Below are 19,778 nucleotides of genomic sequence, written 5' to 3' on the forward strand. Positions count from 1 at the left end.
TCTGTCTGCAGACTTGTCAAAGCATTAATTCATGGTTTTTACTAACCGGTATCAGTATGTTGTTACTTCTGCATCATTTTGAAAAGTGTATTACAATTAAATCATGGTCAAATATGTTCATCTTGTTGTAGTTGTAGCCCCCTTGCCAGCGATTCTCTCTCTAGTTTAGCATACTCAGCCCGACTCAGCCTGGTTGTCCCTGGCCCTAGAACCACGATTTTATGGGGCCAGAAAAACTGTGAATTAGGACCCGCTAGCCGGTACTAGGCCAAGTGGAAACGCAACCAAAAACGGGCCCCGCACGGCTCGGCATGCTTAAAGCGAGCTCCGCGCTGCAATATGGAAAGCCCAATGTGCCACTATTCGCCCGTTTATTTCGCCCGTTTGTTTGTAAAAGCGCCGAAAAAAACGGGCGTTTTTTAATATGATAATGAGCCCCACCTTCCGTTTTGCATAGCCAGTCAATTTAAAGTGTGCGCAAACAATCAGTGAAGAGTTAAGCCAGACTAAAGCAATCTGTTGATGAAAAGTTCCTGTAAGTTCATTGTGAGATTTATATAGATAGATAGATAGATAGATAGATAGATAGATAGATAGATAGATAGATAGATAGATAGATAGATAGATAGATAGATAGATAGATAAATAGAATAAAGAATAATCATAATAATTAAATCTAAATTAAACATTTACAGTAATAATAAAAAGTATAAACATATCTACAGTCACAACTTCATTATTGTTATTCATACTTTCTGTTATGTAGTTTATGAATGTTCCCGTGCTTTCAGTTTCCATCCAGTATCATAATCACAATGCTATTTTTAAGGTGTGTTCAAAACAATCTATGTAATGCAACTTGCTGTACGTACTGCTACACCTACTATTGGGGAATCTGATGTATGTTGAAATGTTTGTGCTGGAGCCGCTTCATCCAAAACAGTACTCCGGTTAGAGAGATGACACCTGACGGGAAATACAGTCTCAATTTGTACACACTGTGAATATGAGAGGGGCAGAAATGTGTAATAAATGCTTTTTATACAATTAGAAATATAAAGTGAACTCAAATATAAAGTTAACTAAAGTTGCTCAGTATTTTTTTATTGTCAATACTATTACTGCATAACTAATATCTCACATCTGAATGTTTAAAGAAAAGGCACCTTAAAATAAAGATTGGTCTTTCAATACATTTAGTTTATTTTGTCTTTTGAATTGTTTATCTAAAATCAAGTATAACTGGTACTTATCGTTTTAAGATACAGTCCGGTTATAATGCTGTTTGAAGGAGGCACACAGGTAAGAACACTAACTAGCTAATGTATCTTAGCTTGAATTAAAAAAAAATGTCCCTTTAAACTGTGGGTTTTCTCCGGACGTTTTTCCTTGTACGATGTGAGGGTCTAAGGACAGAGGGTGTCATCTTTTCTCATACTGATATTCTGAACAATCTGTGCTGTTGTATTTGCTGTAAAGTGTCTCTACTGTAGGCTATTTTTATTATATGCACAGCACTTTGGCTCGACCAAAAATCGTTTTAAATGTGCTATATAAATAAAACTTGATTTGATTTGAAATGTATTTAACGTATAATAAGTGACTGCAAAAGACAAATAACTAATGTCATGCAAGAATATTAATCTTCGCTTGATTCCAGTGTTGAATTTATATATATTACATATACTGATTTATATATACAGTCCATGGTAAAAACCCATATATATTATATATAGGAGCCAAGTGCAGTACAGAGACAGGGAGGCAGATATCCAGGTCCAAACAAAAAGCAAGCTTTATTCTCACAGCAGGCGAGGTAGTAGGACAAAAGTAAAATTAACTAACACTGACAAGGGGACACAAGGAACAGGAGCAGAGGCACCTGCTCCTTGGCTGCTGGGCTCTCAGTGTTTTGTCTCCCTGTTCCTGCCTGTTGGCGTCAGCTGATAGAGGTGTTATTGTACTTTATCTTGTTATGCACAATGTTGATTATTCTCTCAGAATAGCTAAATACATGGGTCTGGGGTAAAGATCTTCAGCACATTTCTTGTGAATTCTCCGGCCGACGCACCAAATAAACCATCAGTGTTGCCATCAAAGTTCCTCTCCCCGTGTCTCTCTGAGTCTCCATTGATTCAGAAGTTTCCATCACACTTTTCAAATACCTATTTTTAATTTGAATTAATCATTGTACTTTTCAAAGTGCAGTATCAAAACCTCAGACCCAGAGTTAGCTCCATGTGTGTTCTGCTTATGGACATTTGATTAGCTCAAATTGATCTGTTATTAGCATGACATAGGCTACCTTTGCACAAGGCTTTCCCCGTCCTGTTGAGGATTTTGACGTTCTTTAGAATGGTCCAAAATGTGGTCCAAGTTCTGGTTCATCCTTTGTTGCAGTTCTAAAAGTCTTCTCCGCATTCTGCCTTCGATTCAGAACGTTCTGGTAGAGTGGTCAGTAACTAAGCCGTGCGTCAGTACAGTTATAGCAAATTATTGTATTATACTCAGTGGCGGCTGGCCCATATATATAGGCTTACTTAAATATCTGCCACAACATAAGTAACCGGATTAAAGTAACATGAAGTACAGTCCGCGGCATATCACATCATAATGTATCATATATTTCCTTATCTGAGTCAGCTGAGCCGTATCTGGCCGTGCAGCACTCACAGTGTCACATACTGTATGCAGAAGTATTATTTTAAGCAACACATTAAGTTGAGGAAACACTCGAGGCAAATGTAATTAAAGTCAGATGGTGTCTTAGACGGGGCAGTGATATCATAAACCTGTTAATGTACGCATTCAAACACTTGTTCTGTTACCAGCTGTATTCACCTTGCAGGTGCAGCTATGTGGCTTTGATCCTGGATAAAGTGTTTAAGTCATGGATGTTTAAAGTTTAACTTCTTCATATGTCTAATATTATAGTTGACTTTTCCTTCAGGAAGTATGACGCTGTGCTGTCAGTGCGCTTCTCCATGTTTGTGATTGGTCGAATGCTCCAGATACCACCCCTTTCATGTGAACGCGCACCTAACTAGATAGGACACGGCTGGCTTGAGCGATCCACTTGATAACCCGCGTCGTAGGACCGTTTAGCGATAGCCCGTATGTTTTGGATTAGGCCAACCGGCTAACTCAAAGGCCTCTGGACTCCTCAGTCCTTCAAAAGGTTAAGATGTTAACAAGCAACATTACTTATTTGTCAACTTTCACATTTCAATGTATTCCTGGCAAAGATTAGTCATCATTGTGAGAATTGCTTGCCACACATGGTGATTTAAAGAGAGGTCTACATATCGAGAAAATATCCATTTATCTCTCGCTAGAATCTGCCACCATCCAACCAACAACAACAACGTCAAGCCTTTTCCGCTCTGAAACTACGGGGCGGCCGAGGACAAATACACATGCGTTAATCGCACGTTAAAATAATTAGTGGCGTTAAAAAAAAATTGCACCGCGTTAACTTGACAGCCCTAATTTTTGTAATATCTTAATTCAAACATAAATCACATTCCTTAAAAACTGAAACCACATTCAAACACTGGAATATTCTTCCAGCTGGGATTAAAACCTGGTGCAACATTTTTTACATTTATTCAACATTAATTACACTGTAATCTGAGTTTTTCAATTTTCATTGTATTGTTATATTATATTTTAACTTTACTATGTACTATTTTATTGACCTGTACTTCACTCTTTTTTTTATAATTGTTCATGTGATAGAGATATGCAATGTTTTTACTGTTTGTTGATTGTTGTACCTGCCTCAGATGGAAATGAGCTATGAGCTGAAATCTGGCATAAATCGTCTCTTCTCTTTTCTGAGATCCTTGCTTAAATACATACATAAATAAATATTCAAAAAGCACCAATATTCTATTTAATACATTTCTTTTTAAAATAATAGTCATTATTATTCATTCGCAGCATTTTCTGTCCTTCTGAATAAACAGAAACAACGTTGACGTAATTGTTTACGTCATAAAACAACTCAGTAGAAAACTGTTATGCATCGGGGAGAAGATGATCACAATGAATAATCCAACACCAACATTTAAAGTCTGTAAAGATCCAACTGAGTTTGTTTCTGAATGTTTTCTAAAATGCTACATGTGTTGTCAAGTTGCTGAAGATGTGTCTTCATGTGTTTTGGCACATTTGTGATTTCATATTTGCATCGTTTTTGGAGCTGCAGTGTGTTCTGGGTCTTGTAACCTGTTTGCACCTGTCCTGTCAGCCATCTTATCTTTCCCCTCTGCGTCTCGTCTCAGCAGTGAAACTTGAAGACGATCATCACGATCCTCTTGTACTCCTTCCTGAAGTTGTGGTTCAGGGCTCCGTAGACGACAGCGTTTAAGCAGCTGTTAAAGTACGCCATGAAGTAGCTCGCCGTGAACAGCCACTCCGGTATGGCTTCGCCCAAACGGGAGTCCAACGCCACCGCTAATCCGATGAAATTGAGCGGCGCCCAGCAAACGGCGAAGAGCACGAACACTACGAACATCGTGAGGAAGTTGCGTAAGTCGTGCGGTTTGATCTTCAGTCGCGTGTCCGGCTTCACCCTCCGCCTCACCTGGATGACGAGGATCCAGATGCGCAGGTAGCAGTAGCTCACGATGCTAATGGGCAGAATGAAGTGCACCACCACAACCGTAATGGTGTAAAAAGAGCTTACGGATTGGGCGAAAGTACAGGAGTAAACGCGCGGGTCGTATTTCAGCGATTCCACAAACCAGTTGGGCGCGATGGCGATAATGGTGAGCGCCCAAACTAGCACCACGTAGCACATGGTGTTCCTGTTGGAGAAGATCCTGTCGTACTTGAGGCTGTGGCAGATGTAGCAGTAGCGGTTGATGGCGATTCCCGTGATGTTGAAGATGGATCCGATGACGCTGAGGCCCATCAGGAAGCCGCTGATCTGACAGTGGATGTTTCCCGCGGTCCAGCCGTCGTTAAAGATGGCAAAGAGGACGAGCGGGTACGGGTAGATGGCGACGACCAGGTCAGCGAAAGCTAGACTCACCACGAAGGCGTTTCCTGCAAGACAAGAAACAGGATGTGAGTGACGGGAAACATCGAATTGATTGATTGGTTGCTTTGGACATTTCTAAGGTTGTTAAGTCTCGCCAACAGTCAGGATGGAGGATCAGGGGACTAACTTACTAAGTAACCATTAGCCAATCACCAACCAAGGTAACCCCCCCCCCCCCCCCCCCCCCCCCCCCCTTATCACCTGAATCTCCTCCTAGAGCACCATTGAGTTCTTTGTAACCAAATGTCTCTCAGAGGGACGTGGGGAGGGGCTCCTTATTTTCATCTAAAGTAACAGAAAGAGAATCAGCACTTTGGAAACAGGGCTGAAACAGAGGGGATTATGGGTAATGCTGCAATGATCTATTTGGTGTTTCAGCCAATCAGAGACGGGCTCTGGATATATCTGAGACCTGTGATATATTGATGAAAAACAGTATGATAGGGGACCTTCAATCGGTTAAATGACGAGTGTGCCATGTGAAACAATGCCTCACCTGCAAGCTTATATGTACTGATGACTGAAGTCTAATGACCTTTAAATAAATCATACGTTGTTAATGTGTGCTTTTCAGATTAATTGCAAGCAGGATATTTTATGTTTTTATAGTTTAATGCAAGTCGAAGAATGTAAAGGAGTATTTATGCACCGAGCCGACGCAGCCACGTTGCAGTGAAGTGTTTCTGTATTTTCAGAACAAATACAGTTCAAATCATCTGCTTCTGAATGTGGCCAAGACCAGAGAGATGGTCATTGATGTCCTCCGCCCCTGTGCATTCTGGGAGAGGATGTGGCTCTTGTGGAGGACTTCAAGTACCTGGGAGTGCACTTAGACAACAGACTGAACTGGAGGATCAACACTGACGACGCTGTATACAAGAAGGGGATGAGCCCACTCTATTTTCTGAGGAAGCTGAGCTCGTTCCACGTGTGCAGCAAGATGCTGGAGATCTTCTACCAGTCTGTGGTTGCCAGTGCTTTCTTCTTTGCTGCTGGGTTTGTTTATGTTTACATTTTAGAATTGTTTATTTATACTCTTTTAATTTATCTTATATGCAATGCCTTGTCTTTAATGCTGCTGCAACACAAACATTTCCCAATAAAGTACATGTTATCTTATCTTATCTTAAAGCTCACGTATTATGCTATATTTGAACTATATATTATAGGGCCATATCTATACAAAACATGTCAATCATTCAATCAATCATTCAATCAATCAATGTTTATTTATATAGCCCAATATCACAAATGTTACATTTGTCTCAGTGGACTTCACAGTTTGTACTGAATATCAGTATGACAACACGACACCCTCTGTCCTTAGACCCTCTGTCCTTAGACCCTCTGTCCTTAGCCCCTCTGTCCTTAGCCCCTCACATCGTACAAGGAAACACTTCCAGAGAAACCCCACAGTTTAAAGGGGAACATGGGAGAAACCTCAGGGAGAGCAACAGAGGAGGGATCCCTCTCCCAGGACGGACAGACGTGCAATAAATGCCGTGTGTAAATTGAAGAGATAATACATTTTACCGCGTAGGTAGACCAAATGTTTGGAAATGCATGTGTCTATAATAAGAAGATGAATCCATGAGGATGTCAGCAATCCTGTGGGAGCCATCAGGGAAGTAGTATGATGAGAGTCAGGCAGGACCGCAGAGACAGGTTCAGCCACGACTCGAAGTTCAGGACTCAGGACTCAGATCAAGGACTCAGGACTCAGGACTCAGGACTAAGGATCCAGGACTCAGGACTCAGGATCCAGGACCACAGCAACAGGATCAAACATGTCTTGTGTTTTGCTCCAAATACTCAGCCAAACGCTGCTGTGATGAAACGCCATATTAGGTTCCAAACCACATCAAGCATTATTTCTGAAACAGTATGACTGAAATGCTTTTTCTCTCACGGTTTTCCACAAGGGGAATGCTTTTTTGTATCCTGCTTCTTTGCACATAATCAAAAAGAGCATTTTGCAGAATAGGTGACCTTTAAGTCCCTTCTGTGTCCATGTGAGCAACGTATGTGTAACAACATTCAGAGCTAATGAATTCAGATCTCAGCAACAGTCTGACTCTCAGAGCTGCCGGTCTACACCCTCCCTTCTCCTGCAGCTGCTGTAATGAATGCGTCTTGGTGGAAAGCGTTTATTAAATGACATCTTCACACCCAGAGGAGTGTGTGATGGCAGCGTTATGAACACCTTGTTGTGCTAAACTATGCAGCAGCATTCAGTATTTATCGGCCCCTGAATCCATCTTCATTATGAACGAGCCTTATCGTTCTTTATTCTGCACGGCAACTAATTCATCTTTTTGATGTCTTATAAAGAAAAGGCCTCGGAGCAAAGAGGCTCGTTAACCGGGAGTCGATTTGTGTTAGAACGTGCTTTTGTCCTGATTACTTTTGTGTCCTTTGTGACGACTCCTAACAAGGTAGATGTGCTTTATGTTAATCAGTGAGGACCCGAAAGGCTGCCAGGGTAAGAAGGTACACTTTCTGTGTAGTTCAGGGGATACATTACTCACCTGCTGCTTCACCTGCTCCAGGGTTATCACACATTGCCTCATTTTGTGTTGGTATTACATTTAGAAACACCAATCACCAATATGTGATTAGTTTATCCTAATAATGTATTTGGGGGATTGTATGGCAGTGTTAGGAGACGTGGGAAGCTGCTGGTTGGTTTAAAAAACACACATATTTATAATTTCTCTCTGCCTGAACGTAGGCACAGATCCTCGCTGCAGGTTTGAAACATTTGGCGTTTAATACTTATTCTAATTTAAACTTTGAGAGCCTCCAAATGACCGACAGCTAGAACATTAGCTGACTACCTGTTAGACGTTAGCCTTCCTATCCATCCATCTCTTCTCCCCTCGCTTCCCCTACAGGTTAATAAAATATATTTTCCAGAGTAATACTGATGTGATGGGATCACAGCTGTGTGTTTAAAGAGTACGAGAGTTCATGGTCTACTGTATACGTTGTACTTTTAATGCGGTTTTAATTCTACTTTGACTTCTACTCTTTAATTTCTACTGATGTGCAATGCCTTGTTTTGTTGTTTTTGATGCTGCTGCAACGCAAACATTTCCACATTTGGAATCAATAAAGTAACTCTTATTATCTTATCTTATTTTCCCCCTTTTTTATAATCAATTTAGACTCGTGCCTCCTATTTCTATTACCATAGTAAAGAGAGTAAATCATCATCATCATCATCATCATCATCATCAGCTTTATTTAAAGAGACTCTAGGTCCATTTTTCAAAGACAAATAACACCCAAATATAAATTAAAAAGGCAGTTACCAATGTTTCCAGAGAGGTGACTGGTGTCGTACAGCACTGAGACACGGATTTGAAAGCAGCATAATGACAGAGTTATGAGAAACATTCAATCGACAGATGAATTTGTACGTCAGATTTCTCAAGAGAGCATGGAACGTGTTGACTCGTGCATTACAGAACATTTCACTGCACCACCTTGGTTCTCTAAGCAGTATACGAAGACAGTCATTATAAGCAACCTGGAGCTTCTGGAGGCTCGCCTTCTTAAACTTGAGCTACAAGGGGGCAACTAAACTTCACGGCTCCGTGTGGACTTCTTCCACCTCAACATGGAGCTGCTTTTCTGCACTATAATGTCACATTTCCACTGCAGCGGGGTAGCCCCGTTTAAGCGTTCCTAAGCGTCCTCGCTCAGGCCTCGGGCTGCCTCGCTGGCCGACCGAGGCCGTGGCGCATTTCCATTACAGTTTAGGACCTGGGGTAGCAACGCAGTGTAGGCGGGGCGATCGGCTTTTTTTGGCCAATGAGATGTAGGAACGTCGTCACCCCCTCGGTCGACCACGGTGTGCTTTTCTTTGACGTTGCCATTTTTGTAGCCCCTCCGTTTACAAAAATGCTGCAAGCTTGCTTCTAGATATATATGCGACGCTCGGGATGATCTCGCGCACGATCTTGTGACAATTCTCTCTGACCAATCAGCAGTCGAGAGTGTTGACGTCACTAGTTCAGCCCTGGCCTGATAGAACCACCATTTTATGGGGCCGGAAAAAGAGGGAAAAAGTACCCGCTAGCCGCCGCTACGCTACATGGAAAGGCCACCAAAAACTGGCCTGGCCGCTTGAGGACGATTAAGGACGCTTAAACGGGGCTACCCGCTGCAGTGGAAATGCGCCATAAGTTGCTGATACCTTGTGAAATATATGCACCAACAAGGGAAGGAAGCTAATTAGGATTTAAACAATGTTGTATTACAAAAACGTTTCTTGCTGGAACAATACATTTGAGTGATGCCTACTGAACGTACATTTTGTTTGTTTCTTTATGGCTCCACACGGCTAATTTAATCCTAAATGAACGGGGTAAATAATGTAGAGAACTATGAAGAGATCATACATGTAGCAATATCAGCTATTAAGTCATAATTACCACAGAGCAAATCGGGTTATTATGAAGTAAAGATGCTTAAAACCAAACAAATATGGATTTCTCAAATCAGGAGATGTCCTATATTTTAATTGCTAAGTGTTTTAAAAGAAAAGGTATAGCTGTATTTAGCCGTCTGATGATCTTACGTTCAGTCTCCCAATATGACTTTCACTTGTTCTTAACACCGTCAGACTCCAAGAAGCTCCTAATGAAACATTAAACACAACCGTTGTGCTAATTAGTCTTTTCATTAAGACACGTTATGAATGAATGGGCAGAGATTTATATCAGCCTGGTGTGAGCTTTACTGTAGTTTGGAGTTTTTTCCACATTGAAAATGCAAATGTATGCAGCAAGTCGCACGGAAATCTAATCAGCTGTTCGCCTGCGTGGAGGAAACACGTTGTGAACTTTCCTCTGGAGTCACTGTGTTTGAAACATCCTGTTTTCCCACACAGAAAGGCAGACGAGGCCGAGCGTCTGTAAACACAAAGAGACTTTCCTTCGCTCCTCTCGTCTTTCGTTCTTTCCTGTGAGTGTCTTCAAGGCTGCGAGCATTTTGTTCGAGTACAACAGCGAGCACGGCACACTGAGCTGCAGCTCGTAGGAAATAAAACACTCAACCTTCAAGTGACATTTCTGGATCGTACTACGGTGTTGGAAAGATATAGAAGTTTGAGTTTTGCAATAATTAGAGGGGTCATATTCAGGGCTGTGTTCAGGATTTGAGAGAAGCTGAGGAGTTCTAATTCCTCCGAGCAGAGCTTTCTACATCCAAACGTTGTTATATTTACTACAAACTTTCTAGATATCAAACTCAAACTTGGCACTTTGCTCCTTTGCTGTTTGCACATATATAAATGGGTCATTTGCATACCTTTGGCGGACATCTTTATACGTATTCTCATATGTGTTTGTATTTTTTGAATTCCTCTGGATTGTGGGAAACAGTATTTCGATCTTTCTGTCTGGACACAAAAACTGAAAGATTGACAATAAAGACTTTTTAAAATGTTTTTTAAATATAATCCTCAAAGCAAGAACAGCCACAAAGCTCAGTTATCTTCATTCACACCACCAGTGACATGTAAAAGCTTCTTGGTAACTGAAGCTTATCTATCAATGCCCAGACTTTCCAGTGATCATGGCGTCATTACATGATAACTCTTCTTTGGTTTATGATGTTTAAAGCATACCTCGGCACCTTGTTGGTACTTGTAAATGTAATTGTTGTTTCTCCTTCATTGCCATTTTCTGCCTACTTCTTGGCTCAAAGGGAACATCCATCCTTTGTCACTTAGATATTTGCTATTACCAGATGCAAGACATGACAAATTGCACTCAGCTGCAAATACTAGGTGCCGTGGGTAAAATACATTTAGTAAATTGTGTCTTGAGAGATAATCAGCCACAATGCATTATTTGTGAATTGTGTTCGTAGGTTTCAAAAAGTTGCTCTGGTGAACCGTACGTGATGCTACAGAGAGTCAGGCCAAGCACTCTTTATCAGAAAGAGCCATTTGTTAGACCCTCCAGAAAAACGTGATTCTGCGATCGCAGAATTTACCGCATTATCAGCAAAATGGCGCAGATTTATCAAAAGGCCGCATAATCCCCGCATTTTTCCACACAAAGTTGAGAAAAAAAAAAGTTAACTCGTCTTGACGTGACGTCATCAGCTCGCACATCACAGAATGTAAACAACACTGTATAGAGTGAACGTGTGGAGCTCACACGATAGAGAAAACACCAAGATGAAAACATCTAATCCATCTCATTTACCGACGAACATTTCTACTAAAGACCGGGCAAAAAGTGGGGGCAAACTATTCTGCACCCCGTGCAACTGTGTGTTGGAGCATAAGAGAAAATCGACGGTGACGACCCACTTTGATTCATTCAAACATTCGAAAATGCTTTCTGCTGCTGCGGACAAGAAAGCCATTCAACTCAGGTTCACCGAGGCATCAACCTCCAAAACCCTTTCGAGGGCTACAAGAAACGAAGTGAGTAGCCTACAAGATTGAAGCTGGTCAGATAACGAACGAGTAAATGAAAACAGAATGAGGCGGAGAAGTGTGTGTGTGTGGGAGGGGGGTGGGGGGTGTGTGTGTGTGTGTGATTAAAATAGCCCAATTGCTTTTACAATAAATAAACATTGAATGTGTTTAATTGAATAGTAAAGGGGTTTAACGTTAGTGGCAGGTTGTGTGTGAGAGAGAATAAATAAGACAGCCCAATATTTTAAAAAATTGTTATTCTTTTTCCCGCATATTTAGCATATTTCGCAACTTCCCGCAATTTCACCGCATAAAATCACATAAAAACCTCGCATGTTTAATAATGATGCATAATCAAGGATTTTAGCCCGCATTTTTCTGGAGGGTCTAATTTGTGGAGGAACATTCTTAAGAGAAACTGATAAATGATTCATGGACACAGTTTGTCTTTTGTTATATTTAATAAAGCAATAAAGAAAGTCAATAAACCAGAGAAATCGATCTCAAATGCAGGAACAGAGCAACTTCATCCTGTGATTTCTTGATGCATTAAAATGTGAAACAAAACGACAATTTTTTGTAAGAGCTGCTCGTGGGGAATGTTGTTATGTATTATAAAAGTAGATTATTACAAAAAAGATGTATAAATTGTATGCATTATTAAATGAATGCATACAATAAGCTATATTTATTTTATATACATAAACCTGGATCTTATGAATTTAAAATGCATAGGCTTTATTTAATACATAAGCTTGGTTTTAATGTATTGGAAACACATTGCATGTATTGATAATAAGATTGTAGACATAGTTATTACTTATTTGCAATGCAGAGAGTTTATTAGTCAATGTATGTAGGAACTATTCAAATGGATGGACATTTTATATGCAATTAAAATACATAAATCCTCCTTATTAGGGTCAAATATTTATGTGAGTGTATCCTCAGAGGAGAGAGAAGTTCTGCTGACAGTCTCTCGATATATTCATGAGAGGAAACAGCTGCTCCTACATCCCATCATCAAACCATTAAACCCCTCATTATTTAAACATCTGCACGTCCACCTTTTACTTCCTTTGCCTCCTGACATGTAAAATCTGTCTCTGTTAAACACATACAAGACTACAAATACAATTTAACGGAGTGAAAGGCAATCAGAGTATAATACTATATGTTTTAAATGATTATACGATCATTTGACATTTTGAGACCTGATACTCCGGAACTTTTCAAATGAAAGCAGAATGAATGGATCTGCGTGACATTTAGAGTTCATCAGCAGCCTGGTGTTCAGCGGATTACTTCTTCTGCCTCTGAAGCAAGCTGGGGAAGCGCTGATCTATATTCGTTACTCATTGACCTCTTAAGGCAAATTCGTTTCAAACAGGAAGTGGTTTTTCTATTAGCTAAATTGGGTGAGTTTCATGTTGGAGCGATTCCACCTGGAAATGAGAGGTCCGATCGACGAAGAACGACCCTTCCTCTCTTGATATTAGCTGTTAATAATCACAGATAGCTTCATAGAAATGTCCAGAACGCAGAGGTCTCTAGAGCTGTTTTTTCTACACTGAGGTTTAATGAATGAAGGGAACGTGCAGGGTTTTTCCGGTTGATGTTATCAACTGTGACAGGTCTTGACTAATGATCCGATAATGTGATCCAGACAGGGAAGAGGAGAGACTAATGGATAGAGGGGGAGGACAAGAGATGGTAGAAGAAGATATAAGAAGGGAGATAAAGGGGGGGGGCAGACAACCAATGAGATGAGAGACCTGACAGAGCAGGAGGAAGCAGAAGAGTAACTACAAAGGAGAGGAGAGATTGAAAACCCTGAGGAAACAGGAGGAATAAGAAGGTCTTAAGGAAGACCCAGGCAGGTGGGAGAAGGGGGATTGGAAAGGAAGTCATTGAATTGGGGGTTTGGGAGGGAGACAAGAGAAGAGAGGAGGGGAGATGAAGGGAATCAGGAGGCGATGGGGAAGAATGAATGAGAAAGGTGGATATCTATTTCCTGCCTCCAAACACTTCCTTTCCACTCGGGGATTCTCCCATCCTACCTCCAGGTTGATGGAAAAGCGGGAGGAACTTTTCCCCGAGGTGTGAAGGACAGCTTCGATTACTGGATGATCATCTGTTGCTTCACGGTGATTCATCGTGGTGTGAAATGAGGAGCTCTGAAGCGTGAATGTTCTTTGATCGAGCTGATTAAAGATAATTGTCACATGGCTCAGTTGAATACTTGATTCTGATTGGTCAGAAGCCCCGTTTTTAGAAATGTGGGTACGGGGGAAAAGAGAGTGGGTTTTATTTTCTGACACTGAGTCTCCGTGACACACCGGGGACACACCGGGGACACACTGGGGACACACCGGGGACACACCGGGGACACAGATTTATGTAGAAAAGACATCAAAAAGTGCATTTTGCATGATAGGAGACCTTTACAGGTGGGGACACACCAAGCTGACACCAAAGGACTCACACAGACGGACCCGACTGTTGTGTCTCCTCACGTCTCTGCGTCTTGGCCATGTGTCGCACTGGAACACACCGCAAAGGCTTCAGCCGACGGCCAAGAAGCACGTACGAACTGCGCATTCGTGAGTGGCAATAACTCTCCTTACCAGCAGGCGGCGGTAGTGTGTGTTTGTCATTCAAAAGAGGCAACAACCGGAAGACAGACTGCGTGATAACCGAGAGAAGAAGAACAGACTGCGTGATATAAACAAACAACGAATAGCATGTTCCATTTTCACTCTACAGCGAGAAGCTCACGGGGCTTTCCCCAACCTGTGTCGAGAGCTGGAGTTAAATGAAATCTCACATTTGCCTTCTCAATAGTTTGTTTGGGTCCCTCACTTCCGTTTTGCTTCTCATGCACTGATTCGCTAGCTGAACAGCCAATCAGGGTGATTTATTTTTGACCGACTGCCTTTGGCTGATTCGTCGCCCTGACATCCATCGACGGCCAAAATCGGCTTGGTGTGTGAGGGGCTTATGACAAGTAGGCTGATAATGATGTAATGACTTTTGATATTTTAATGACCTAATTGTCTGAATTTGCAGAAACTAAATCTTTCAGATAAATGTTGTTGAATAAAAAAGTACAATATAGTCTTCGAAAATTAAGTGGTTTAGAAATATAATGTAGCCTTTAATAAAAAAAGGGAAAGTGCAAGCACCTCAAATTGTACTTGAGTAAATGTACTTCACTAAATTCATCTAATGCCTGATCCTAATCTTTCAACCTGGATATGTGTCTGATCCATATTCTCCAGCCAGATTTCCAGCTCCTGCCCGCTAGAGGATTCAGGGATCCCAAAATCAGGCTGAGCCGCTATAAGCACTCTTTCCTGCGTTCAGCGTCTTAACACTCACATTTAATATACTTTTAAGTGTCGGCCATGAGGGTTGTGCACTAGGTCTGTGTATTGTGCAAACAGTGCATGAGTGATGATATGTGGATGTATTGTAATGTTTATTTTGTAGATGTATGCGGAACTGCAGGATAGAGTCCAGAACAAACTGCCTTACGTGGACAATAAAGTATATCATATCGACATTAAAGAGACAAACTTCAGAAAAAAGCCAATTTAAAGGCCACCTATACAAAACCCACTTCTCCATGTCTCCTCTACATCAACATGTGTCCCCTCTTCTCCATGTCTCCTCTACATCAACATGTGTCCCCTCTTCTTCATGTCTCTTCTACATCAACATGTGTCCCCTCTTCTCCACATGTCTCTTCTACATCAACATGTGTCCCCTCTTCTCCACATGTCTCTTCTACATCAACATGTGTCCCCTCTTCTTCATGTCTCTTCTACATCAACATGTGTCCCCTCTGTGGAAAGAGACTCTGAAAGTTTCAGGAACAAAGATTGTCTCTCTTTTTGATCCATTTCTATAAAAACCGGTCTGAAAATGAGCTGATCAGATTTTGGCCACTTCATGATGTCATAACGATGTTTTGTCTTGTGTAACCATTAACCCCCCCCCCTTATCATCTGAATCTCCTCCTAGAGCACCATTGAGTTCTTTTTAACCAAATCTCTCTCAGAGGGGCGTGGGGAGGGGCTCCTTATTTTCATCTAAAGTAACAGACAGAGAATCAGCACTTTGGAAACAGGGCTGAAACAGAGGGGATTATGGGTAATGCTGCAATGATCTGTTTGGTGTTTCAGCCAATCAGAGACAGGTTCTGGATATATCTGAGACCTGTGATATATTGATGAAGAACAGGATGATTGGGGACCTTTGAGTCAGTTTTCACTTAATCTCCATAAAGACATAAAGCACGAACACGAACCTGCTTTCCGGAGCTTCTTGTTCCTGAACACGGACACGATGACCAGCAGGTTCCCGATCACGTCCACCACGATGGTTGTAATGAGCACTCCGGCCAGCAGGGGGGGCACCCAGGGGAGGGAGGGCTGTTGGGGAGCCCCCTTCTCCCCGGGAACAGTGGAGTTACCCAGCGTCCCCCCCTCCAGAGCCGGCTCACGGACCTCCAGGGACATCAGTGGAGGAAAAAGCCCCGGATTGAGGACTCTAATTGGGTCGTCGAAGCGGAAAATCGGTCCATGGAGCATCACTGGCTGGAAGTCAAGCAGAAGGGGAGGGACATTTGAACGGGACACGTAATATAATCAAAGGCAAGGCACGTTTATTCATATAGCACCCTTCAACACAAGGCAATTCAAAGTGCTTTACAAGAATAAAAGATATTAAGAGCGTTAAGAAATTACGGAGCCCCTATTTTTCTTTTCATTACGCTTTAGGGGCTCCGTAAGAAATAGTGCAGCAGAAACATATAATAATGGCATTTAAAAACACTCATTAAAAAGCAAATATAATAAAACATGAGTAACACAGGTAGGAATAAAAGTTACAGAGCAGTGTGAGATGTGAAGTCTTCAGCCTGGATTCAAAAGTAGTCAGAGTTGCAGCGGACCGGCAGGTTTCTGGGAGTTAGTTCCAGATATTTGGAGCATAATAACTGACCTTCTCCATGTTCTGTTCTGACTCTGACAGAAAGCAGACCTGAAGAGTCTGGTTGGTTCAGGATTTAGCAGGAGATCAGAAATATATTTTCTAGAAGCAAAACACTTACAGCAAACCTGAATGAATGCATGAGAAATGTGAGGAGAGGAAGAGAGCAGTGCGAACTGGTTTTTTCAAGATTCAAGGCTTCATCATCATCATCTCAGTAACGGTCCATGGAGCAGGCAGAGGGGGTAATTAGTAATTAGTGACAATTACTAGTTAACTGGAAAGCAATGTAATCAGTAACATAATGAATGTTCTGTTAACAGAAATGTAGAATCAATGTGTTTCACAAGTCATGTTGAGAATAAAAACTAAACTATAGTCAGAGGGTAAGATGACCGATCTTCAGTTCAGGCAAGACAGATTTAAAACAGACCTTTTGATTTGCAGAAAACTGAAGAGCAATTCTCCAAATGTAAGTGTTTTGGGCCATTGTATTGCATTTGCACCTGTCGGCCACCGTATGTATGAGCTTTGGGTACCAAATGTATATTTACAGGGTCAAACCCCCCTGTCTCTACTCTGACTAAATTCAGATTTTATAAATATATTGGAGAATACAGTTTTAATCAGCTTTGATGACATTGTCTTTGTTCTTTCAGTTTTTCCAAACTCTTTATTTGAAGTAAAATAAACTCGGATTTTAGAGGGAAAATATGTCAACAGGGGGGACATGATGTGTGAAAGTGCAGCAGACAGCCGTAATACATATGAAGCATTTACCTTTTTCTCTCGACACCTGACACCGGTCGGTGCTTCTTCTTCTTTTTTATTCAGTGGGAAATTGGAAGAAGCTTCTCTGAAACACGTCGATGTGTTCCCGGAAAAAAATCCCCGACTTGCTGCGAGTCCTCATCACAAATAGTCCAATAGAGAACTGATAAAAATGATTTTAAAAATGGCAAAATCCTCTTTTCCACCACAAATATGGACTGCACATGTATCTAAAGTTGGTTAGGAAATGGGGAGACATTAAATAACTTATTTATGGAGAGTTTTTTTTTTTTACAATAATGCCGGTTTTATGCGTCGCTGAGCCCGATCAGTAGCCTTACTTCCGGGGTCCATGAAGACCAGAATCACCGGAGAGCTTTACGCATCGCTGTGCGTAATGGCACCGAAACCACGCGTCCCTTAAGTCTCCAACAGGGCATCGTAGGACATTTCTGTGCAGCTCCAGCAGTTTTTACATTAGATTCATCCTTCTGTCTGCCTGTGTGTGTTCCCCGAAGTAAACGGGAAACAGACAGATGAGTAAACTACTGTCAAATAGTCCTCAGTGGACGTTCAGGGAAAGAAAATGCAATAAGACATCTTCTAAATTGAGGGGGGGAAAGGGCAAACGGTGTCCAAACCATTCGATTGTCAATGAAATTAGAAAAATAAATCGGTAAATCTGAGGGTTTTCTCTTTTCTGTGAGTGAAGAGTCTTTTCCTGATGTTTCCCCTCCGAGGTTTCACTCATAAATCCGCTCCGTTATTCCTGAGTCCATCTTAATGTAGTGTCAGAGGCCGGTGTCACAGTCACTCAGACCCTCACGTGCGGTAATCAGCTTCACCTGCGCTCGTGAGATTCCTCCTCGAGGAGATCCACGCGCCTTATAGCTCCCAATAGTGATGCGCTTTCTCTCTCCTCATATCTCCCTCACTCCTCCCCCCTTTCTCTCTGTGCTGAGGTTTAATGTGTGAATGAATGTGTGTGTGTGTGTGTGTGTGTGTGTGTGTGTGTGTGTGTGTGTGTGTGTGTGAGCGTGTGTGCGTGTGTGAGAGAGAGAGAGAGAGAGAGTGTGTGTGTGTGTGTGTGTGTGTGTGTGTGTGTGTGTGTGTGTGTGTGTGTGTGTGTGTGTGTGTGTGTGTGTGAGAGAGAGAGAGAGAGAGAGAGAGTGTGTGTGTGTTCTACGGTGGCTGACAAATAATAATGAATCGTGTGATCACATTGTTAAAATAACCTCATACAACTCTTATAATTCACTTTTTAGTGTCCCCTGGTCTCCCATCCTTGTACGTCACTCTTTAGTGTCCCCTGGTCTCCCAGCTGTGTGCGTCACTCTTTAGTGTCCCCTGGTCTCCCGGCTGTGTGCATCCCTCTTTAGTGTCCCCTGCTCTCCCAGTTGTGTGCATCACTCTTTAGTGTCTCCTGGTCTCCCAGCTGTGTCCGTCACTCTTTAGTGTCCCCTGGTCTCCCAGCTGTGTGCATCACTCTTTAGTGTCCCCTGGTCTCCCATCCTTGTACGTCACTCTTTAGTGTCCCCTGGTCTCCCAGCTGTGTGCATCCCTCTTTAGTGTCCCCTGGTCTCGCAGCTGTGTGCGTCACTCTTTTGTCTCCCCTGGTCTCCCAGCTGTGTGCATCCCTCTTTAGTGTCCCCTGGTCTCGCAGCTGTGTGCGTCACTCTTTTGTCTCCCCTGGTCTCCCAGCTGTGTGCGTCACTCTTTAGTGTCCTGTTTGAGCTTCTTGCAGCGTTTGGTTTCTGCAGCTTTTAATAAACGCTGCCATGTCTCCTCAAGTTGCTGAATGTTCTCTAAATGCTGCACGTGTTCTTGCTGAAGATGTTTCTTCATGTGGAACCTTTGAGTTTTCATATCTGCATCGTTTCTGAAGCTGCAGCGCGTCTCTCCTGATGGAAGTTTTGGACCGTTGTAGCGCGTTTGCACCTGTCGGCCACCATAAAAAGGGATATTTTTTGGTATCTTCAGTGCATAAAATATGTCCGTTTTTAAAGGACTCGCTGGAGCAGTGACTATACATCTCGTTGTATTCTGTACAATGACAATAAAACTTTTGAATTTGAATAATCCTGTTACATGTAATCCATTACTCCCCAATCCTGACCCTTTCTGTTTTAGCTTGTTGTTCACACATTCTCCCCTCTCTCTCCCGTGTTTCATTCATAAATTACTCCATTGGTCAATTCGGGGCACGTTCACACTCAGCTTGTTCTGAGAGGTTTCTTTTTTAAAACCCTGAGGCGCTTACTCCCCGATTCTCAGAGTATCAGAAGAGAACAGACACACCTTAAATGGATGAATCGATGTTTGATGATACGTGGTCAGAAGAGCAGAACACTGTAAATAATGTACAAAAAAAGTTTCTTTCACATCTGAGTTTTTTTCTTTCATGCCATTTTTAATCTTCTTAACTTCTCAAAAAGTTTTTCACAGTTAATAAAAGGCAGCATGTTTCTCTGCACCACACAGGACTGTCAAAAAAGGATAGTTTATTTTTAGTTTGAGAGCCTGCTA

The 19,778-nt window shown here is 41.9% G+C and overlaps 1 protein-coding gene across 3 annotated transcripts; it reads right to left on the minus strand.

Annotated features, from left to right (window-relative positions):
• Positions 1 to 4,057: 4,057 nt before the first annotated feature.
• On the minus strand, positions 4,058 to 17,402 carry mtnr1al (melatonin receptor type 1A like). Of its 3 annotated transcripts, none has more exons than XM_079671755.1 (3): positions 17,262 to 17,402; positions 15,799 to 16,087; positions 4,058 to 5,052 (listed from the first exon to the last, which is right to left on the minus strand). In XM_079671755.1, exons 2-3 carry the CDS (start codon positions 16,079 to 16,081, stop codon positions 4,283 to 4,285), a joined length of 1,053 nt encoding a protein of 350 aa, XP_079527881.1. In that variant the 5' UTR covers positions 16,082 to 16,087; positions 17,262 to 17,402; the 3' UTR covers positions 4,058 to 4,282. The 3 variants fall into 3 exon arrangements, with proteins under 3 accessions (XP_079527881.1, XP_079527879.1, XP_079527880.1); XM_079671753.1 differs by lacking the exon at positions 17,262 to 17,402 and adding an exon at positions 16,603 to 16,645; XM_079671754.1 differs by lacking the exon at positions 17,262 to 17,402 and adding an exon at positions 16,494 to 16,509.
• Between the last annotated feature and the right edge of the window lie 2,376 nt (positions 17,403 to 19,778).

This window comes from Notothenia rossii (genome assembly GCF_949606895.1).
Source record: "Notothenia rossii genome assembly, chromosome: 3".
In the NCBI taxonomy this organism is placed as follows: Eukaryota; Metazoa; Chordata; class Actinopteri; order Perciformes; family Nototheniidae; genus Notothenia; species Notothenia rossii.

What these genes read in the sequence shown, in the direction of transcription:
- mtnr1al (XM_079671753.1), bottom strand. Translation starts at nt 16,623, where the DNA reads ATGCATTCATTCAGGTTTGCT. An exon ending in TGCATTCATTCAGGTTTGCT is followed by an intron (nt 16,088 to 16,602) that starts GTAAGTGTTTTG and finishes CTTGACTTCCAG; the next exon opens with CCAGTGATGCTCCATGGACC. An exon ending in CAAGAAGCTCCGGAAAGCAG is followed by an intron (nt 5,053 to 15,798) that starts GTTCGTGTTCGT and finishes CTTGTCTTGCAG; the next exon opens with GAAACGCCTTCGTGGTGAGT.